The sequence below is a fragment of the Anas platyrhynchos genome, chromosome 5 (assembly GCF_047663525.1).
Source record: "Anas platyrhynchos isolate ZD024472 breed Pekin duck chromosome 5, IASCAAS_PekinDuck_T2T, whole genome shotgun sequence".
Taxonomy (NCBI): Eukaryota; Metazoa; Chordata; class Aves; order Anseriformes; family Anatidae; genus Anas; species Anas platyrhynchos.
In genome coordinates, this window is record NC_092591.1 from 29783682 (window position 1) to 29800481 (window position 16800).

The 16800-nt window shown below is 40.9% G+C and overlaps 1 protein-coding gene across 1 annotated transcript; it reads right to left on the minus strand.

Moving 5' to 3' along the window:
* Nucleotides 1-5241: 5241 nt before the first annotated feature.
* LOC101796577 (olfactory receptor 5F1-like) lies at nucleotides 5242-13846 on the minus strand. Its single transcript, XM_027458953.3, has one exon. The coding sequence runs from the start codon at nucleotides 12375-12377 to the stop codon at nucleotides 11421-11423; it is 957 nt and encodes a 318-aa protein (XP_027314754.3). The 5' UTR covers nucleotides 12378-13846; the 3' UTR covers nucleotides 5242-11420.
* Nucleotides 13847-16800: the final 2954 nt, after the last annotated feature.

The window sequence follows — 16800 nt, forward strand, 5'->3', positions numbered from 1 at the left end:
TAGGCTCTTCAGAAGGGACGGGCAGCACAGAAGGGGTGGTGATGTGGCTCTCTATATTAGAGAATTTTTCAATGTTGTGGAACTCAAGACTGAGTCTGGAGACTCAGTCTTATCATTCCTATGGGTTAGGATCAGCAGGAAGACCAATAAAGCAGGCATCCTGGTGTGGGGGGTCTGTTACAGACTGCCAAACCAGGATGAGGAGACGGATGAGGAATTCTACAGGCAGCTGGCAGAAGTTGTGAAATCATCAGCTCTTGTCCTTGTGAGGGACTTCAACTTCCCAGACATATCCTGGAAATGCAATACAGCTCAAAGGAAGCAGTCTAGGAGGTTTCTGGAGAGTGTGGAAAATAGTTTCCTGATGTAGCTGGTTAGTGAGCCTACCAAGGGAGGTGCCCAGCTGGACCTTCTGTTCACAAACAGAGAAGGACTGGTGGGAGATGTGGTGGTCAGGAGCTGTCTTGGGCAGTGTGACCACAAAATGGTGGAGTTCTCTAGTCTTGGCAAAGTCAGGAGGGGGACCAGTAAAACCCTTGTCTTAGACTTCCAGAGGGCAGACTTAGAGCTGTTCAGGACACTGATTGGCAGAGTCCCTTGGGAGGCGGTTCTGAAGGGCAGAGGAGTCCAGGAAGGCTGGGCACTCTTCAAGAAGGAAATCTTAATGGCTCAGGAGTGGTCTGTCCCCATGTGCCCAAAGACGAGCTGGTGTGGAAGAAGACCTGCCTGGCTCAACAAATTGTGGCTTGAACTTAAGACAAAAAAAGCATTGAGTGGGTGTATCACATGCCCTATCGTGCACCAGTCTGCGGGAAAGTTGAGCAACACAATGGACTGTTAAAGACTACACTGAAAGCAATGGGTGCTGGGACATTCAAAAATTGGGATATGCATTTGGCAAAGGTTATTCAATACTATGGGATCTGCCAACCGAGCTGGACCTGCCCCATCAAACCTGTTACATACTGTAGAAGGGGATAAAGTTCCTGTAGTGCACATAAGAAACATGTTGGGTGAGACAGTCTGGGCTACTCCTGCCTCAGGAAAAGGCAAACCCATTCGTGGGATTGCTTTTGCTCAGGGACCTGGATGCACTTGGTGGGTAATGCAAAAGAATGGGGAGGTCTGGTGTGTACCCGAAGGGGATTTAATACTGTGTGAGAATAGCCCATGAGTTGAATTGTACTATGTTAATTATTATATAATACTGTACGTCATCACTACCATGATTGCTATATGTCAATGTCCTATTAATGGTATCACAGTGACAGCCACGCAGATAATAATGAATGAATTTTGATAGAGTTGGACAAGCACAGAGATGTGATGGAACGAGAACGGGCTTCAATTTGTGACAATCCAACATCACACACCATTTCTTCTGCCCTGAAAGACTGCTGTAACAGATGGAGCCCGAAGTCAGCCATGGACTATGCAAACTCAGTGGACATTGTGTAATAAATGGCTCAGTCTTCAAAATAGGACTATAATCAAAGTTTACAATTTATTAAAGGAATAGAGGTAAGCAAACAGCGCTGGGTGCACCGGGAGTCTCTGTTCCACCAAGACGCACACCAGTTACATCAAGCAGCTGATTTTTATGCTCCTACGCTAATACATATTCATTACTACTACTAAAAAAAAACACAGGGTTATTATAATTAGTTTCCGGAATCCAAACCCTCCTACTGGAGCATGCGTATCAGTCTCTGGTGGTCCCTCTGGCGGTCTCTCATGCTGAAGGCTCATAGTCTTCCTCCCTCTTGTCCTTCTCCTTTGTCCAACTTGTCTGTATGTCAGAGACTCCCCTGCAAGCTTTGTCTTTTAGTTGTTCTTCAGCTCTCCCTGTCTCCTTAATCTCCTGCCCAGATACCAGAGATTTGCATACTGTCCCTTGCAATAGTCATAATAGTTAGCAGTTATTCTGAAACCCCCTCAGATATCAGAGACTTCAAGGAAAAGCCTACAAATACATTTCCCTTCAAGCTCTCTATTGACGCGAATTACTGAAACATTCATTTGCAAGATACAAGAATTATATACATCAACCACTCTGTTTTTCTTAGACTTGTGGTTATACAAGGGTATGTAAGAAAGAAGGTCATATTCATCATACCATGCAGCCCTAGCATTGTTCCATACTGCCACGAATCAGGTGAACATATCTCACACTTGTATATACTATAGATGAAAATGGTGATTAACTGGAATGTGTTGGAAAGGGTGTAACCTGAGCATGACATAAATGGTATAGAATAAGGGGTGGATGTATGTCCTGGTTTCAGCTAGGATAGAGTTAATTTTAACTCCTTATTATGAATGTTTTTCATCCAAATAGCTCAGTCATCCAAAGTCACTTGCTACAACTCACCCTGCTCATTTTGCTGTGGCCTCCATAAGAAATTCCTAGCTAAGGATGCATACTTGAAAGTTACAGTTTTACATCATATTTTATGATGAAACAGTCATTTTCTCAAAACAAAACAAAGTCTCATTTATTTGGAGAATACAGATGTGCACCAGTTACCTGGATTTGAGCAACCTCAGGCTTGGCAGTTCCTGACAGTAGAAACGAGAAGTCATGACTGCATCTTTGAATACAGCGAGACGGGACAGAGGCAACTGTTTGATTGGAGAGAGGCTTTGTTGCCCGCCCTTTGTGTCACAGCAGGACCATCCCTAAGATACGTCAAAATCAAATCACTTTGTCTTCACTTTGTCTAACTGTGGGATTAATAAGATTTGTCAGGTCTCCAGCTAGTAATGCTTACTATGACCCAAGGCTGATGACAGACTCAGCTGCTGCCTGAAGACAAAATTGTGAAGATGAAAATGGTCCTTTTTCTCTGCTGGCCATTCATGTTTCTGATAGAGGGAAAAGGTCCTTGAAGGGAATTCTCCCATCTTCACACTTCACAAGGGAATAATCCCGCACTGCAATTCGCATTGCAGGTGTGCAACGGCACACTCTGACAATGTCATCTCTTCTAAAATTAAATTCAGAATTTGGGAGTCTATTCAGGACATTGACTTATATTGGCCAGGATCTGGGAAGAAGGAGCCCCCTGAAAAGATCTGCAGGACAGGAGCCCTAGGCAGCTGGAGGGGACAGGGACAGCTCTGAATTGGCCTCATCTTCCTCAAGAACCATTTCTGAGCTTAGAAAAGTGGAGAAGTATTGAAAACAGCCCGGTCCAAGCAGTTTTAAAGCCAGCCCCTAACAGGGGCACGCAGCTACCTCTGCTTGACCTGTAATCTTGCAATTCAATGGGTTAGGCAAGGATCCCCTCCCTTTTCTTGGGATTGAACAAAAGCACTGTAGAAATCCTTCTAGTTTTCACAGGACATTTTTCCTTCGAGACAGTCTCTCACTTCCGCTTAGATTAGAGCCATAATCAAACCTGGCTGTATGCTCGGAGAGCTGCTAATTTCCAGGAGAGAAAGCTTGAGATCCTAACGATGCACAGTGGAGCCAATTTAAACACACTTAAACTCTCCTGCCAAGTTACGTCATTGCAGTTTGTCAGGCACCAACTTTTTAAACTGCATCTACTGAGACCTTATTAGAATCATCTCAAGTCATTTCCCGCAGAGACAAACAAATTATGTTAAATAGTTTGCCTTGCGTATTGAGACATGGGCTCCCAAAAACTGAATGGTGTTTGCATTTGACTTCCTTGTCAAAAAATCTGAGTGATTGCTTCAAATACGTGTAATAATTTGTACCGTGTTTCCTCATAGAATAGCAAAGGACATAGAAATTTCCCATAGCTGAAATGTGGAGCCTAAAAAAAAAAAAGTAGGAAATTACAGTTTGACAATTACAGGTTAAAGAAACAACTGAAAGTCAGTATTGGTTCTCATAGTACTTAATCATATGTCAAAAAGTGTCAAATCTTGTGTTTTGTTTTGTTTTTTAAATCTTCAAGGCCTGAAGATTCATGCTTTAATACCAAAGTCAAATAGCTGGATTGTAGATCTGTTGTCTGTTCAAAAAAATAAATCTCTTTTGTAAGCTAGCTTCACAATACTGTTTTAGCTTCAATTGAGCTTTGGAGATGCTTTAGGATAACAGTAGTTTAGTTGTCTTTTGACAAAGAACCAGTTTTACATTCGGCTATGCAGAGTATGCTTGATTAGTCCAATCAATTTTAGAAGTAAAGTAAAACCAAAGGTGATTAAATGTAACGTTTTGACTCAATGCAAATATTTTTAAGGAATTAAGCTGAAGAGTATACTGTTTTTGTCTTTTAGGGCAAGTAAGTTAATTGTCTAGTAACTTCTTCAATATAATAGCTGGTTAGAGATGTTAAGTTTTGTTGCTGAGCCTCTTGAGGTTTTTAATGCAACTGAAGAGCGTGGGAAGAATGAACGCAGTTTTTAAAATGTGCTGCCATATCGCTGTCTTGTTGCAGCTCACAGTTCATGTGGTACGGTGTAGGTTATTAGTTGCTGCTCAGGCTGATGTGAAATTTTCTGTATTGGATTTGAGAAATCTGGAGTTGGTCCAGATGGTAACGCATTCCAGTAAATGACTAAAAGTGAAATTGTGTCTCAATGACTTTCTGTGATATCTAAGGCAATTGAATGCCTGTTATCACAGTGATTGAAAAATTATTTAATCATTTCAGAGAGCTTTAGGTAATGTAACCCTCTTTTTCATTCTAATACTGATCTGGTCTCTGATCTGTTGGGTTCAATAAGTACGTGAAGTTTGAATTTCCCATGACCCATGTCACGTAATGTGTCTGTAACACTTTGAAAGTGTAATTTATTTGTGTGAAGATTTGTGGAATAGTAGGACATAGATTCTTAGCGAAAAGTGAACTTGAAAGGCAGTATTATGAATCTAAGCAACTATACTTCAGTATTGCTGTAGCTTCTGTGTATGAAGACAGACAGTATAACATTTTCTGTTCTAGCTTTGTTTTCCCAAATTTACTAAAGTAATTTGCCATTCAGGTGAGAAATTTCCATGCTTGCCCTGCATTTTGAACTGACTTTATCTGGTAAATGTGATTTCCAACCAATTTTATTTGGTTGATAACCAAAACCAGCCCACTTATCCTTAAATTGTAGGAGACTTACTCTGCTGTTGAGTAGTATTGGTGATGCTGGAAACATCAAATGGATTGTTTTGAGTAAATACTCTTAGAGAAGGAAGCTTACCTCATAAAATTCAGAGCTGAAAAGTCTACGTATGTGAGATCATGAGAGCTTCTTTGAAGACTACATACTTGCTTTATAAGACAGAGGCAAAGAAGGGATTAACTGTCTCTGCTTTGCCTATGTCCTTGTCTGTGAGGTGACCTTCCCCGTCAAGTAGCAGACCTATGTTTTGTCTTGTTCTCCTTTTCCCGTTCACATATTTTTAAAAACACCAAACAAACAAACAAAAAACAATGAAAAAACCTTTTTATTGTCTCCCAGAGACCTGGCCAGCTTCAACTCTAATTGGGCTTTGGCTGCATGAATTTTCCCCCTACAAACATGTACAGCGTCCCTGTATTCTACAGGTAGAAGTCCCTGCTTCTACAGGTATGCTGCCTGTATGGATAAAGAGAAATCTCTATCCAGTGCTACCAAAAGTCTGTGGCACAGTATCTGACCAAATTTAGAAACTTTAAGTTAAAACAATGTAGACTATTATTCCAAATACAAATAGAAATTCTTAAATGTTTACAAAGAAGTCAGTGCAATGCTACCAGAATTACTATCATACCGTTAATATAAGTGCTGCCTTTGTTACTGACATGGAATTAAGCTGGAACCAACATAAACTGGTGGACACAACCCACCCAGGTTAGCTACACAGCTCCTGCCTAGAGATCTCTCCTGAGAAAACAAAATATTTGCTAACGTAATCACCACCATAGCATAAAAGATGCCTGCTGCTGCTGGAGAATACTCTGCCCTGCCTGTAAATGCTGGTAGATGTAACGAGAGACAGGAAATATATCTAGTCTGAATAGATGTGAAAATATTTTAGCCTTTAGGGACTGAAGGAAGCACTCATTACTCCAACTAAGCCACTAAAATGTCCTTTTTATCAGCTGTGAAGCACGATACCTCGGTGTTTTCAGTAGGCCATGTTTGTGTATGTGTATATTTTTCATCTTATTCTGTGTGTGTGGTTTTGTCTGTGCCCTTCCTCACCAAGGAGCACTGAAAAGAAGTAGCATGCTGGACTTGATTTTGGGAAAACAGGTTATCAGCTTACCAGACACATCTTAAAGGAATATTAATTTCTGCCTGTAATTAAACGAATATACTGAAATATTCCACACTTTAAGGGTCCCTAGTGACTGAAAGTGTTTGAAGCAGCAGCTCAGGCCTGTGCTTTTTGTCTTCAGTGTGTTTCAAAATGAGCTGAAGGACAAATCTGATGTCAACAGCAACCTGAGGAAGGGCTTCCTTCAAACATACAGCAAGACTCAAGTATAATTTCTCCAGGGATTAATTCAGCCCTGCAAGTGCTGGACTCTCAGAAGACTAGAAAAGTTTGATGGGGCTGGAACTACTAAGCAGCTTCTGACCAGTTTAGAAAAAGAGACTTCTTCCCTCCTGAACAGAAACACACATTTCCTCATTTACAGTGTTTCCCTCCCCAGTACAGAAAATTAGTGTTTTTTTGGTCCACAATAACAGAGTAACAGAAGTCCAAGTAACAGAATAACAACTCAAACAAACAAACACACACATCCAAAGGATCACTTGGGAGGAAAAAAAAAAAAAGTTCTTTTCAGATCTGAGAGGAATAAAGTCCATTTGTCTAAATGCAGGAAAAGAGAGGACAGGCTACATCCATAGGAAATGAAAGTAAATTCTAATGGCCCTTCTCTGCCTTGTCTCAGGTTCAGAGTCTGTGGCTGACCAGGAATCCTACCCCCAAACACAGTACACGTATGAGAATGTACAACTGCTAAAAAACAAAACAACAAAAAAAAACTCCTTTCTGATAAGGAGTATGAGAGCTCCCTCTTCTGCAAGTAAGCTCTTTCTGGCTCTTCCCTTCAGGTTTTGGAGAACAGAAATTTCTCATTTGGAGCCAACAAAAACTGCACACCTTGCAGTCAAATCCACATTAAGAGTTGGTGTCCTTCCATCATACAATCTCTACTCCCCAGTTTTCCCGTTTTTGTTTTTTTTTTTTTTTTTTTTTTTTTTTTTTACAGGACAGTCTACTGATAAGAGCAGAAACAGCAATGCAAACAGAACACTAAAACGTGTCTGGTAAGGTCACAGGGTTGCAAGCAGAAGTTCTGTGGTAAGCATGAATACAGAAGACTATTTAAATATATATATATATATTTTTAAACCTTTGTTATATTCCAGGTGTGGAGGAATTCTCCCCCTCCCCTTCCCCCAGTATATCAATATAGGTATTGCTTAAAACAATCTGACTTTGTTCAGTCTGTGTGACTTGTATTTCCTAACTTTCATTTTGCCTACATTCTGTTTGACATGAGAACAAACTCTTTGATTCAGTATCATTTTAAAAATGACCTAACCATATTCAGGAGGCAATCTAGGAAAAATACTATGCCTAAAAAGTTGCTGTGTTAACTGATAGTGGAAAAATGCCTAAAAAATTGGAAGGAGCAAAATATTTTCTTTTGTCCACAATGGGTGGGACAGAACCTTTTCATTTAAATCTCAATGGGAAAATCTGAATTAGTCCTTAGGTGAAAATTGAAGTATCACTAACTTATAAAGAACAAGTGAAAACGATTCATTAGGCAGTAGAAGAACGCACATATGAGTGCATTTTAGAGAGTGCTGGACTTAAAGTGTGGCCTTCCTGAGCTAGGTGGAGAGATGTTTGTGTTGAAAAGGAATTAGTCACAGTACTTAGCTGAAGAATATAGGGTACCAGCACTGAAGCCAGAAAAGATGACATTGAAGATGCTGCTCTGTGATAACACAGGAAAAAATATAGCCTCTTCCATTGAATCTTCTATAACCCTTCAATAAGAACGAATGCTGTGTCTGAGAAACAACACCAGGTTTGTTTTTTTTCCCACCAGTTTCCTCAATACAGGGAAATGAAGAATGAAATCAGAACAAGTATGGAGGTCACAGCAGGTCTTTCCTCAAATCCAAAGGGAGAAGACACCAGAAGGGTAGTCTTGCTCCAACATCTGCTGCTACTGAACCATTCCAGGATGGGTGAGACATGTGATAATCAACGTGCAACATATTCCTGACACAAAGCACCCCAGGCCTCCACAAATTAAGCAGCTGCATGCCCCACAAACACCAGGCATGCCTAGCATAAAGGGTCTAGAACAGCACATCCACTGCAGTACGCTCACCCCCATGGACGACTTTCTACATCAGTTTCTATAACAAAGAAACGCTATGCCCTGAATGATGTGGTTAAGCCCTACAAAATGAACTGAAGGCAGCTTTTAATCTTTCCCAAATAAGTCCTTCAGCAGTGCTTCATTCTTCTAAAGTCTCCTAAAGTATGCAGTTGATCTTTAATCCCAATTAAAGGAGGCTACTTCAGAAATTGATTCAGTTTAAGATCTATTTTCATAGCTATAGGTTTTTCAACTGAGGCACTTTGAGAGGCATTCTCAGTAACAGGATACCAAATACTCTTACAGAAGAGGAGCGTGGTAGCAAGCAGAGTACATACAAGTACACCACCACAGCTCTTATGACCACTTCTTTTAGGATTTACTGGCAAGGATGACCCTTTCCTCCCTTGCAGAATACACTCCGGAAGGGAAGGGCCCTAGCCAGAGTAGAAGAAAACATTGTCACTAATGCATGGGTGTGGTCTTTGTTTTACGGGCATTTTTTTGGTTTTTCTTCCCCTTCTGAACCCATTTCTCTCCCCTTTACTTGCTGTGCTTCCTCATTGTCTTTGCTCGGCCCTAGCAGTGACTCTGAATCCTCAGGCAGCTCACCCCAGACTGTTGGCCTCAGGAACATCTATTTCACCATCACACCCATGCAGCTGCCGTGCAGATCTTAGCATTTCCCCACATACTCCTTGGCGCTGGCATGTCCATTGCCAAGAGGTGTAAGCAGGGGCAAAACTCAGTGGGCCATGAAGCGTCTGCTCCAGGACATGCAGCAGATGGTCTGAGAACTCCACACAGGAGATGGATTTTTGGACAGTGGAACTGTGGCAGCGAGAACACGGCCATAAGCACCCCTCTGACCACTGCTGCTTGGGGCCATGCCGTGCAGGCTGGGGCTGCCCTCAGCTACAAAGCTGTGGGATTCTCCTTTTACAGCCTGACTCATTACTCTCACATCCACTGCTCTGCAGGCATTTCTGTTCAGCGGGTCTGTCGCAGCCCACCCAGGCACATACAGGCCACTGATGTTGAACCATAGCAATATGAAGCTGATTGCTACTCTCCTATCCAACATATAGGACATAAAGAGGACAAAAAGCTCATGAGGTGTGAAACAGAAATGCTTCCTGAGCAAGTCTGATCTCAGAATTCCAGATCTAGCAACCAGAATCTTTGGATTTGCAAGGAACCAGCATAGCTGCTCCTCCCCATCCCCACATCATCTCCACAGTAATTTTTGTGACCCTGCAGAGCAGTTGTTTAATGACCATTGAAGGGGAATGGTGCACCAGCCTATAACAAGTTTTCTGTGCTCATTTTTTGAACAGCAGACTGTCCCTCTGTCTACATTGATAAATGCTTTGCAATTTGTCAGATGGCTCAGGAGTCAGTGTGGCTGTTTCTGGAAAATTATTTCTACTGTCATAGATCAAGAATCACAGATAACACCATGGAAATACCTGTCACTCTACACGTAATAGGTAATTACCCCCATATTTCACAGGATTTCTGATCTCTTCAGCCAGCTGGTGGAAATGAAACAGGACTGAATATTCTGGTTTATTTATTTATATTTATATTTATTATTATTATTATTATTATTATTATTATAGTTTTTATTTATTTTTATTAATTTTGAGCATAAACTAGGGACCAGGAAAGATGACTAGGGTCATTAATAAAACGTGCTTATGTGACTTAATCCCTTGATTACTGTAGGTCAGTCAGTACACTGAATTCTGTTGGAGACTTTGTAGTGGTATGGATACATGTGTGGCTTTAGCAGCTTCTTAAAACGTGGCATTGAAACTTAAATGTCCTTGGATAGACTTTCATGTCATTTCTTAAGTTGGTGAAATATTTTCAAAACAACAACTCAGAATACATTACTGTAGGCAAAAGCTCTTTTGGTTATTAGTTGCCCTATGAACACATTGCAAACATGTTCTACAGATAAGAATGAAGTTCAGATTACTTCCATAGTATAAGAATGTGCATTTGTTATCACTAAGATCTGACTTCCTGCAGATAAGTCATTAGTTTAGCCTTCATGTCAGGGCAGCAACCACAGAAAGGCCACTAAAAGACATCCTTCACCTTTTTTTTTTTTTTTTTTTTTTTTTAAGGAACCATGTGCAATATCAGCTATTTAGCACACTGTTTTAACACAGCCTCAGGTCCACATCAAGCTGTAAGTTTATCACCCCAGCACAGAGGCACGTAGTTAAGGTATACACAGATTTACAGCCACAATGCACAAAGGAGATGGCACAGTACTCCCCTTCTCTTGCATCCGTTTCCACCTTTTTGTCAGCCATACCTTTGCTTTCACTTGGAAGTGCTGTTCCTGGTTATGGACTCACAGACCTAAAGCACACTCGATAAGCCTTCCTTCAGTCCACCAACACTCTGAAAAGCCAGGGCAGGCCCAGACAGTGGTCACAGAAAGTCCATGACTGAAAAGCCTCCCCATTGTCCCACTTGCTATAGTTTTCTAGGATTCCTTTTACTGTATAGATATCAGCATAGCCGATATCTCCAGTTTGTAGGAGCTGATTCACATGCCGGCAGACTGAGATATGTGGCACAAGCTATGGCCAGATATGCTTGTTGAACTATTGGCATGCCAGTTGAAAACACCCAGACTGATGAGCTTAAATGATAGCAAAGGAGCTTTCCCTCCAGTCAGTCTCCCACAGAGGATACAGTTACATTATTTTCCACAGGAATGAAATGGTCAGTAAGAGGAAACAGTTCTATAAACTACTTTAACAGAAGTGTGTGCACCATTAAGTGTGCCTACAGTACCTGGCTGGCAACACCCATGTTTAAGACCAAGGTTCTCATCTAAGCTTCTTCCATGCTCAATGGAGGAAAAGATTACAAGCCAAGGTCACCTCCTCCTGTAATAATGACCCAGAGTTGTGCCATCCAGTTAGCTGTCTGGAGATGCATACTTCTCCCTTTTAACTGTAAACGGAGTCCAGAGAAGGAGTTTCTTTCCAGGATCTGTCTTTTAGATGATTAAAGTAAGAGATGTCATTACCAGCAGTCCCTATCCAATTGCTTGGGCTTCCAGAGGAGGCCAGAGGCAGAAAGATGTTCTTATTTTGTTAAAATAGTTCTCACCTGGCTGATTACTCTTCCAAGGGCACATTTGACTTCTTTGTTCCTCAGACTGTAGATTATGGGGTTTAGCAGCGGAGTGAGGATCCCATAGAGCATGGAAACTATCCTATCATGATCAGGTGAGTAGGCAGAAGAAGGCCGTACATACGTGCAAATAGTAGTCCCATAGAAAAGGCATACCACTGTCAAGTGAGAGCTGCAAGTGGAGAAAGCCTTGTGCCTGCTCTCAGCAGAGTTCATGTACAGGATAGCCAAAAGGATATACACATATGAGACCAGAGTGACCACAAAGGCACTGCTTCCAAGGACCCCAGCTACTATAAGAATCACCAGTTCCCTACTGTAAGTAGGTAAACAGGAGAGGGCCATCACAGGTGGAATATCACAGTAATATTGGTCAACTTCATTAGAATCACAAAAAAAGAGTGTAAAAATCAAAGATGTGTGCAATAGAGAATTAAAAAGTCCTGCTATCCAGGTGCCAATGGCTAGGCGAGCACATAGTTTCATACTCACAATATTAACGTACTGCAGCGGATGACATATGGCAACGTAACGGTCATATGCCATCACAGCCAAGAGAAAAATCTCTGTGCCTACAACATCAATGAGGAAGAACAGCTGGAATATGCAGCCACTGAATGAAATCACGTTGTTCTCAGACAACAAGACCTCCAGCATCTTTGGCACAGTAATAGTGGGGCATAAGATATCCAGTAGGGATAAGTTGCCAAGGAAGAAGTACATAGGGTTGTGCAGACGAGTATCTGTGCTAATGGCAACAAACACTGTGATGTTGCCTGCCATGGTGACCAAATAGATGATCAAAAACAGCACAAAAAGAAAAAAACGCACCCCTGGAGCATCAGATAGGCCTATGAGAATAAATTCAGATACTGTTGATGTGTTGACCCTGTGCATCTTATCATTCATTGTAGAAATGATTGCAGAGGTGTACCTGGAAAAAAAAAAGAAAAAAAAGAAAAAAAAAAGTTGTAATAGTCAAAATTTCATTACCTTATAAACAGTGTGATTTTTTAAATCTCTTTTGCATTTCAAATACATTTGTAAGTTTGCATCACCACACTCAACATCTGAATTTTGCTCTCATATATGTAAGATAAAGGCAAAAAATAGTATTAAGCTTAACAGTGATTAACCAAAAAAAAAATTAACTCTTTGAGTGCAAGTCATCTTCTCAGACTGGGGAGCTGAAAAGTTGAATACAAAGATACCTCCCCTCTGTAGTGACTAGCTTGGTTGAACATGGCTCCAAGCAACCCAACTGGGCTTTGAAAGCAGCTGTACTCTGAACAGGGGAAGGGTAGGAATACAGATCTCTAAAAAACATTTCAATATAAATTTTACGATACTATCATCATCAAAGAAGTCTGGGTTACTAATAGAAACTAAAGACCTAATTTTTAAGTGAGTAATGCTACCACAGAGGAATTAAAACCCTGGTTATCAGCAGAAGGTATATACCCAGAATACATTTATTTTTTTCAGCTTTATCCAGTAGGATAAAAAAGGGATATAACCCATTATCTAATTGAAGATCTTCCTCTTCTCAATAAACTTTACCCATTGGGCTTTCACATCAATATTAATACTTTCAGGATGTGACTGGATGTTTTTTTTTTCTTTCTCCCAATTCAACCAAGTTTAAGGAGATAGCACACCATTGCTACATTAAACATAACTCGTGAAAATAATTTACACAGTAGTTCTAGAGAGAGATAAAGCAAGGCACAACACAAATACCTCCTTACTTGCAAATTGAAACACGATGAGATGGTGTGAATATCATAACACATTCTCATTCATAAGGGATACGGAGAAACAACTAAAATAGGAGACTGATACCCCATTTGAGATAGGCTTGGCTGTCGTCTCGTTCTCATATAAGCTTGCTTCCATCTTGAAAGGGACTAAGGTCAGAGCTTAAAACACCATAAGAAATATTTAGGCCAGCATGAATAAAAGGCACATGGTATTTCAAATCAGAGCATCACTTGTTCTTAGAGTTGGGAGGTTATTCAGCTGCAACACAGTGGAAACACACAAATACTCACTGCAACAAAGAATTAATTGCTGGTAATATACAGTGGTCTGTATCTCCGGGAAATGTCACTGTTCTTTTTCTTCTTTCTACATCTGATTAAAATATTTGCATGACAGAAGAAAAATGATTTCACTGTAGATTTAGGAACACCAATCTATCAAGGAAGTGATGAGTCTGAATTTAGCAGCATAGGCATATTCATAGATAGAATCACAGAATGGTTTGAGTTGGAAGAGAACTTTAAAGATCATCTGCAAGCACTGGCAAAAGTGATAGCCTGACTACAAAAGTAAGTCTCTTTTTCAATGAGGCTTTATAAATATGTGCTGAGGGTGTATCTAGGGACAAGTGTCTCTGAAGTTTTCTTGGATGCTTCCTTTAGTGCATATGAGGCTCTTTCAGAGTGTTGTCAAAGAGTCAAGGTGAGCTAGAAATGTGATAAAACAATTTCTCTGATTCCCATGACCTTCATGTTGTAGAACCTTCCCACAGAGCTGTGGTTTGATACTTGAGTCTACTCAGGAAGAAGAAATAGATGGCATCATTTTATCTGAGTCTTACCAGTGTACCTCAGGTGTCATTTCAGATTATTGAAGTTTTACATATCACAGGGGTCCAGTGTTCTGATTTTTTAAGTTATAGTACTGTCTTAAAAAGACTTGATCACAAACTGATTTCAAATTAACTTGTCTTGGTCTGGTGCCTGAAATCTCACCTATCTAAAAAGGTCAAAATAAATTTGGCAACAGCTCCTCTGCAGAAAAATATACCTTAAAAGAGGGCACTGGTAACACATTCAGGCTTTCTTTGTAGAGTAGAGGGCAGAACCTAAACGACAGCAGTGGGGCAGCTGTGGAGCACTACAAGGTAGGTATCACAGCATCATGTGCCAGCACAAACACCTGCCACGTGGATTTTATGGGCCATCTCTGATTCCTGTATAGGAGCAATCTTTTAACTATGTATAGCCCCTTCAGCAATGACTTAAGATAAACAGCTTGTGAAAGCCATGCACGAATTGAAACAGATGTGTACCCTGGTGTAAGAATGAACATAAGTTACCAGCATTACCTTGAAGAGCAAAAAACAATTTTCCTCGTTCCAGAAAGCATCCATGCATTCAGTTATTGAAGCACCACTTTCCATGTGATGTACAGAGTGGCTGATCTGTTTCTTTTCCAGTATTACCTGCCCATAACTTCTACAATAGTAACATGAATTATATTGTTTGTCAATCATTCTTAAAGCCTGTTCACAGTCTTTGCAGCGTGGGACTCATACACAGGAATCTTAATTTTGTACATCACAAGATAAAAAGGAGCTCTCCAAGGATTACAAAGCACAGGCCTATCCTGCAATGGTTGTATAGACCTTTGGCTGGAAGAAGTTTGCGTTGTCCCAGTCTGCCTTTGTGTACTGCAGTCAGCCCTAGGATCATCAGACATCATACTTCTGGTGAAGTTTTGCAACAAAGAATGGAGCTAATCATTTTGTAATAAACCCAGAGGTTGGCAATATGTACACCGAAGATCAATTGCATCCGTACCTTTGAGCAAAACTAAAACTGTGCTCTTTCATCCTCCTAAACTGGCATAATGCCACTTCCACTAACTGAAAGCTCTTTGCAGGTACCCATCTTTCCGTCGAAGAGCCACTGGAGGGCGATATTGCAATGCAAAATCTGGACGCGGTACAAGGCGCCAAACAACATTGTGGTACCAGCAGTCAAGCGATGATGTCTAAGTACCGGCCACAAAAAAAGGGCCTCCTACCTAAGTGTGGGCTATTTACTACTTCCTGGGATTTAAAATGTCAGGCCTTATGTTTAAAGTCCAGGGTTGATAATCTATCCTTAGTACAACATTGACTGATATTCTGCTCAACTATTCTTTGCTAGCCACCAGCATGATGTACATATGGTAGCCTGCTAACTCGCCAAAAGGCAGACTTGTAAAAAGCAGTGGTATAAGTAATGTGTATGAGTATAGACCCCTTTAAGGAGAGTTTCACATCATATCTGAAACACTTTTTTTAGCATGTCTGCTATGGCCTGTCTAAGTGGCAGTCAACCAGCACCATCAAGAGCACTTTGGGCTGCTGTCTCAATTCCACATTTGGTCCTCAGATGTGCTGCTCATGCCACTGCAGGGATACTCTTAGTTGAATTAGGTTATTAGAAGTAGAAGCACAGGACAGTACGTGAGATATGCTATTAACCTACTCTGATCAGGCTTTCCATTTAGTGAAGTCATTAGTGAAGTTGTTAGCCCAAGACTACAAATAACTAGGCTAGCAAATGATATTACTGACCCCCAAGATTATAGTGGCATGTGTAGTTCACAGGCACTAACATGAACCACATGCTGATGTAGTCTTTAAGCTCTCAAGTAAGCCATCAGCAATTACCAAGAGATTCCTCAGCCATGCCTGGGTCATAAAATTATTTTAGTCAGCTTTATTTGCCATATGCTTGGCAAGGCCTAGTGAATTTTACATAAATGTTTTGTAAGACTAGCCTTACTAGCCTCTGCATGAACTGGACACTGAAATACTCAATACATGGGCAGAATTTGCAGCAATTCTGAAATATTGCTCAGGGAATAAAATAGCCTTATGATCAAATGCCTATACATGATAGTGCTTGTAGAAAAGGTGTTATTCTGCCTCAAGGTAAAAATCAATTTTCACAGGTAGTTTTCCTCACCTTGTAATGCCTCAAAGCAGTCTGGAGTTACTTGGATGGTGTAACTCCCCCAGACACTACTGTCCCGTATACCTAAGATGCTGGTTATATGTAGTACAGTGGAAACTCCATTACGAATCTTTTTCATGGCAGGACCATCCCTAAGATACGTCAAAATCAAATCACTTTGTCTAACGGCGGGATTAATAAGATTTGTCAGGTCTCCAGCTAGTAACGCTTACTGTGACCCAAGACTGATGACAGACTCAGCTGCTGCCTGAAGACAAAATCGTGAAGACGAAAATGGTCCTTTTTCTCGGCTGGCCATTCATGTTTCTGATAGAGGGAAAAGGTCCTTGAAGGGAATTCTCCCATCTTCACACTTCACAAGGGAATAATCCCACACTGCAATTCACATTGCAAGTGTGCAATGGCACACTCTGACAATGTCATCTCTTCTAAAATTAAATTCAGAATTTGGGAGTCTATTCAGGACGTTGACTCATATTGGCCAGGATCTGGGAAGAAGGAGCCCCCTGAAAAGATCTGCAGGACAGGAGCCCTAGGCAGCTGGAGGGGACGGGGACAGCTCTGAATTGGCCTCATCT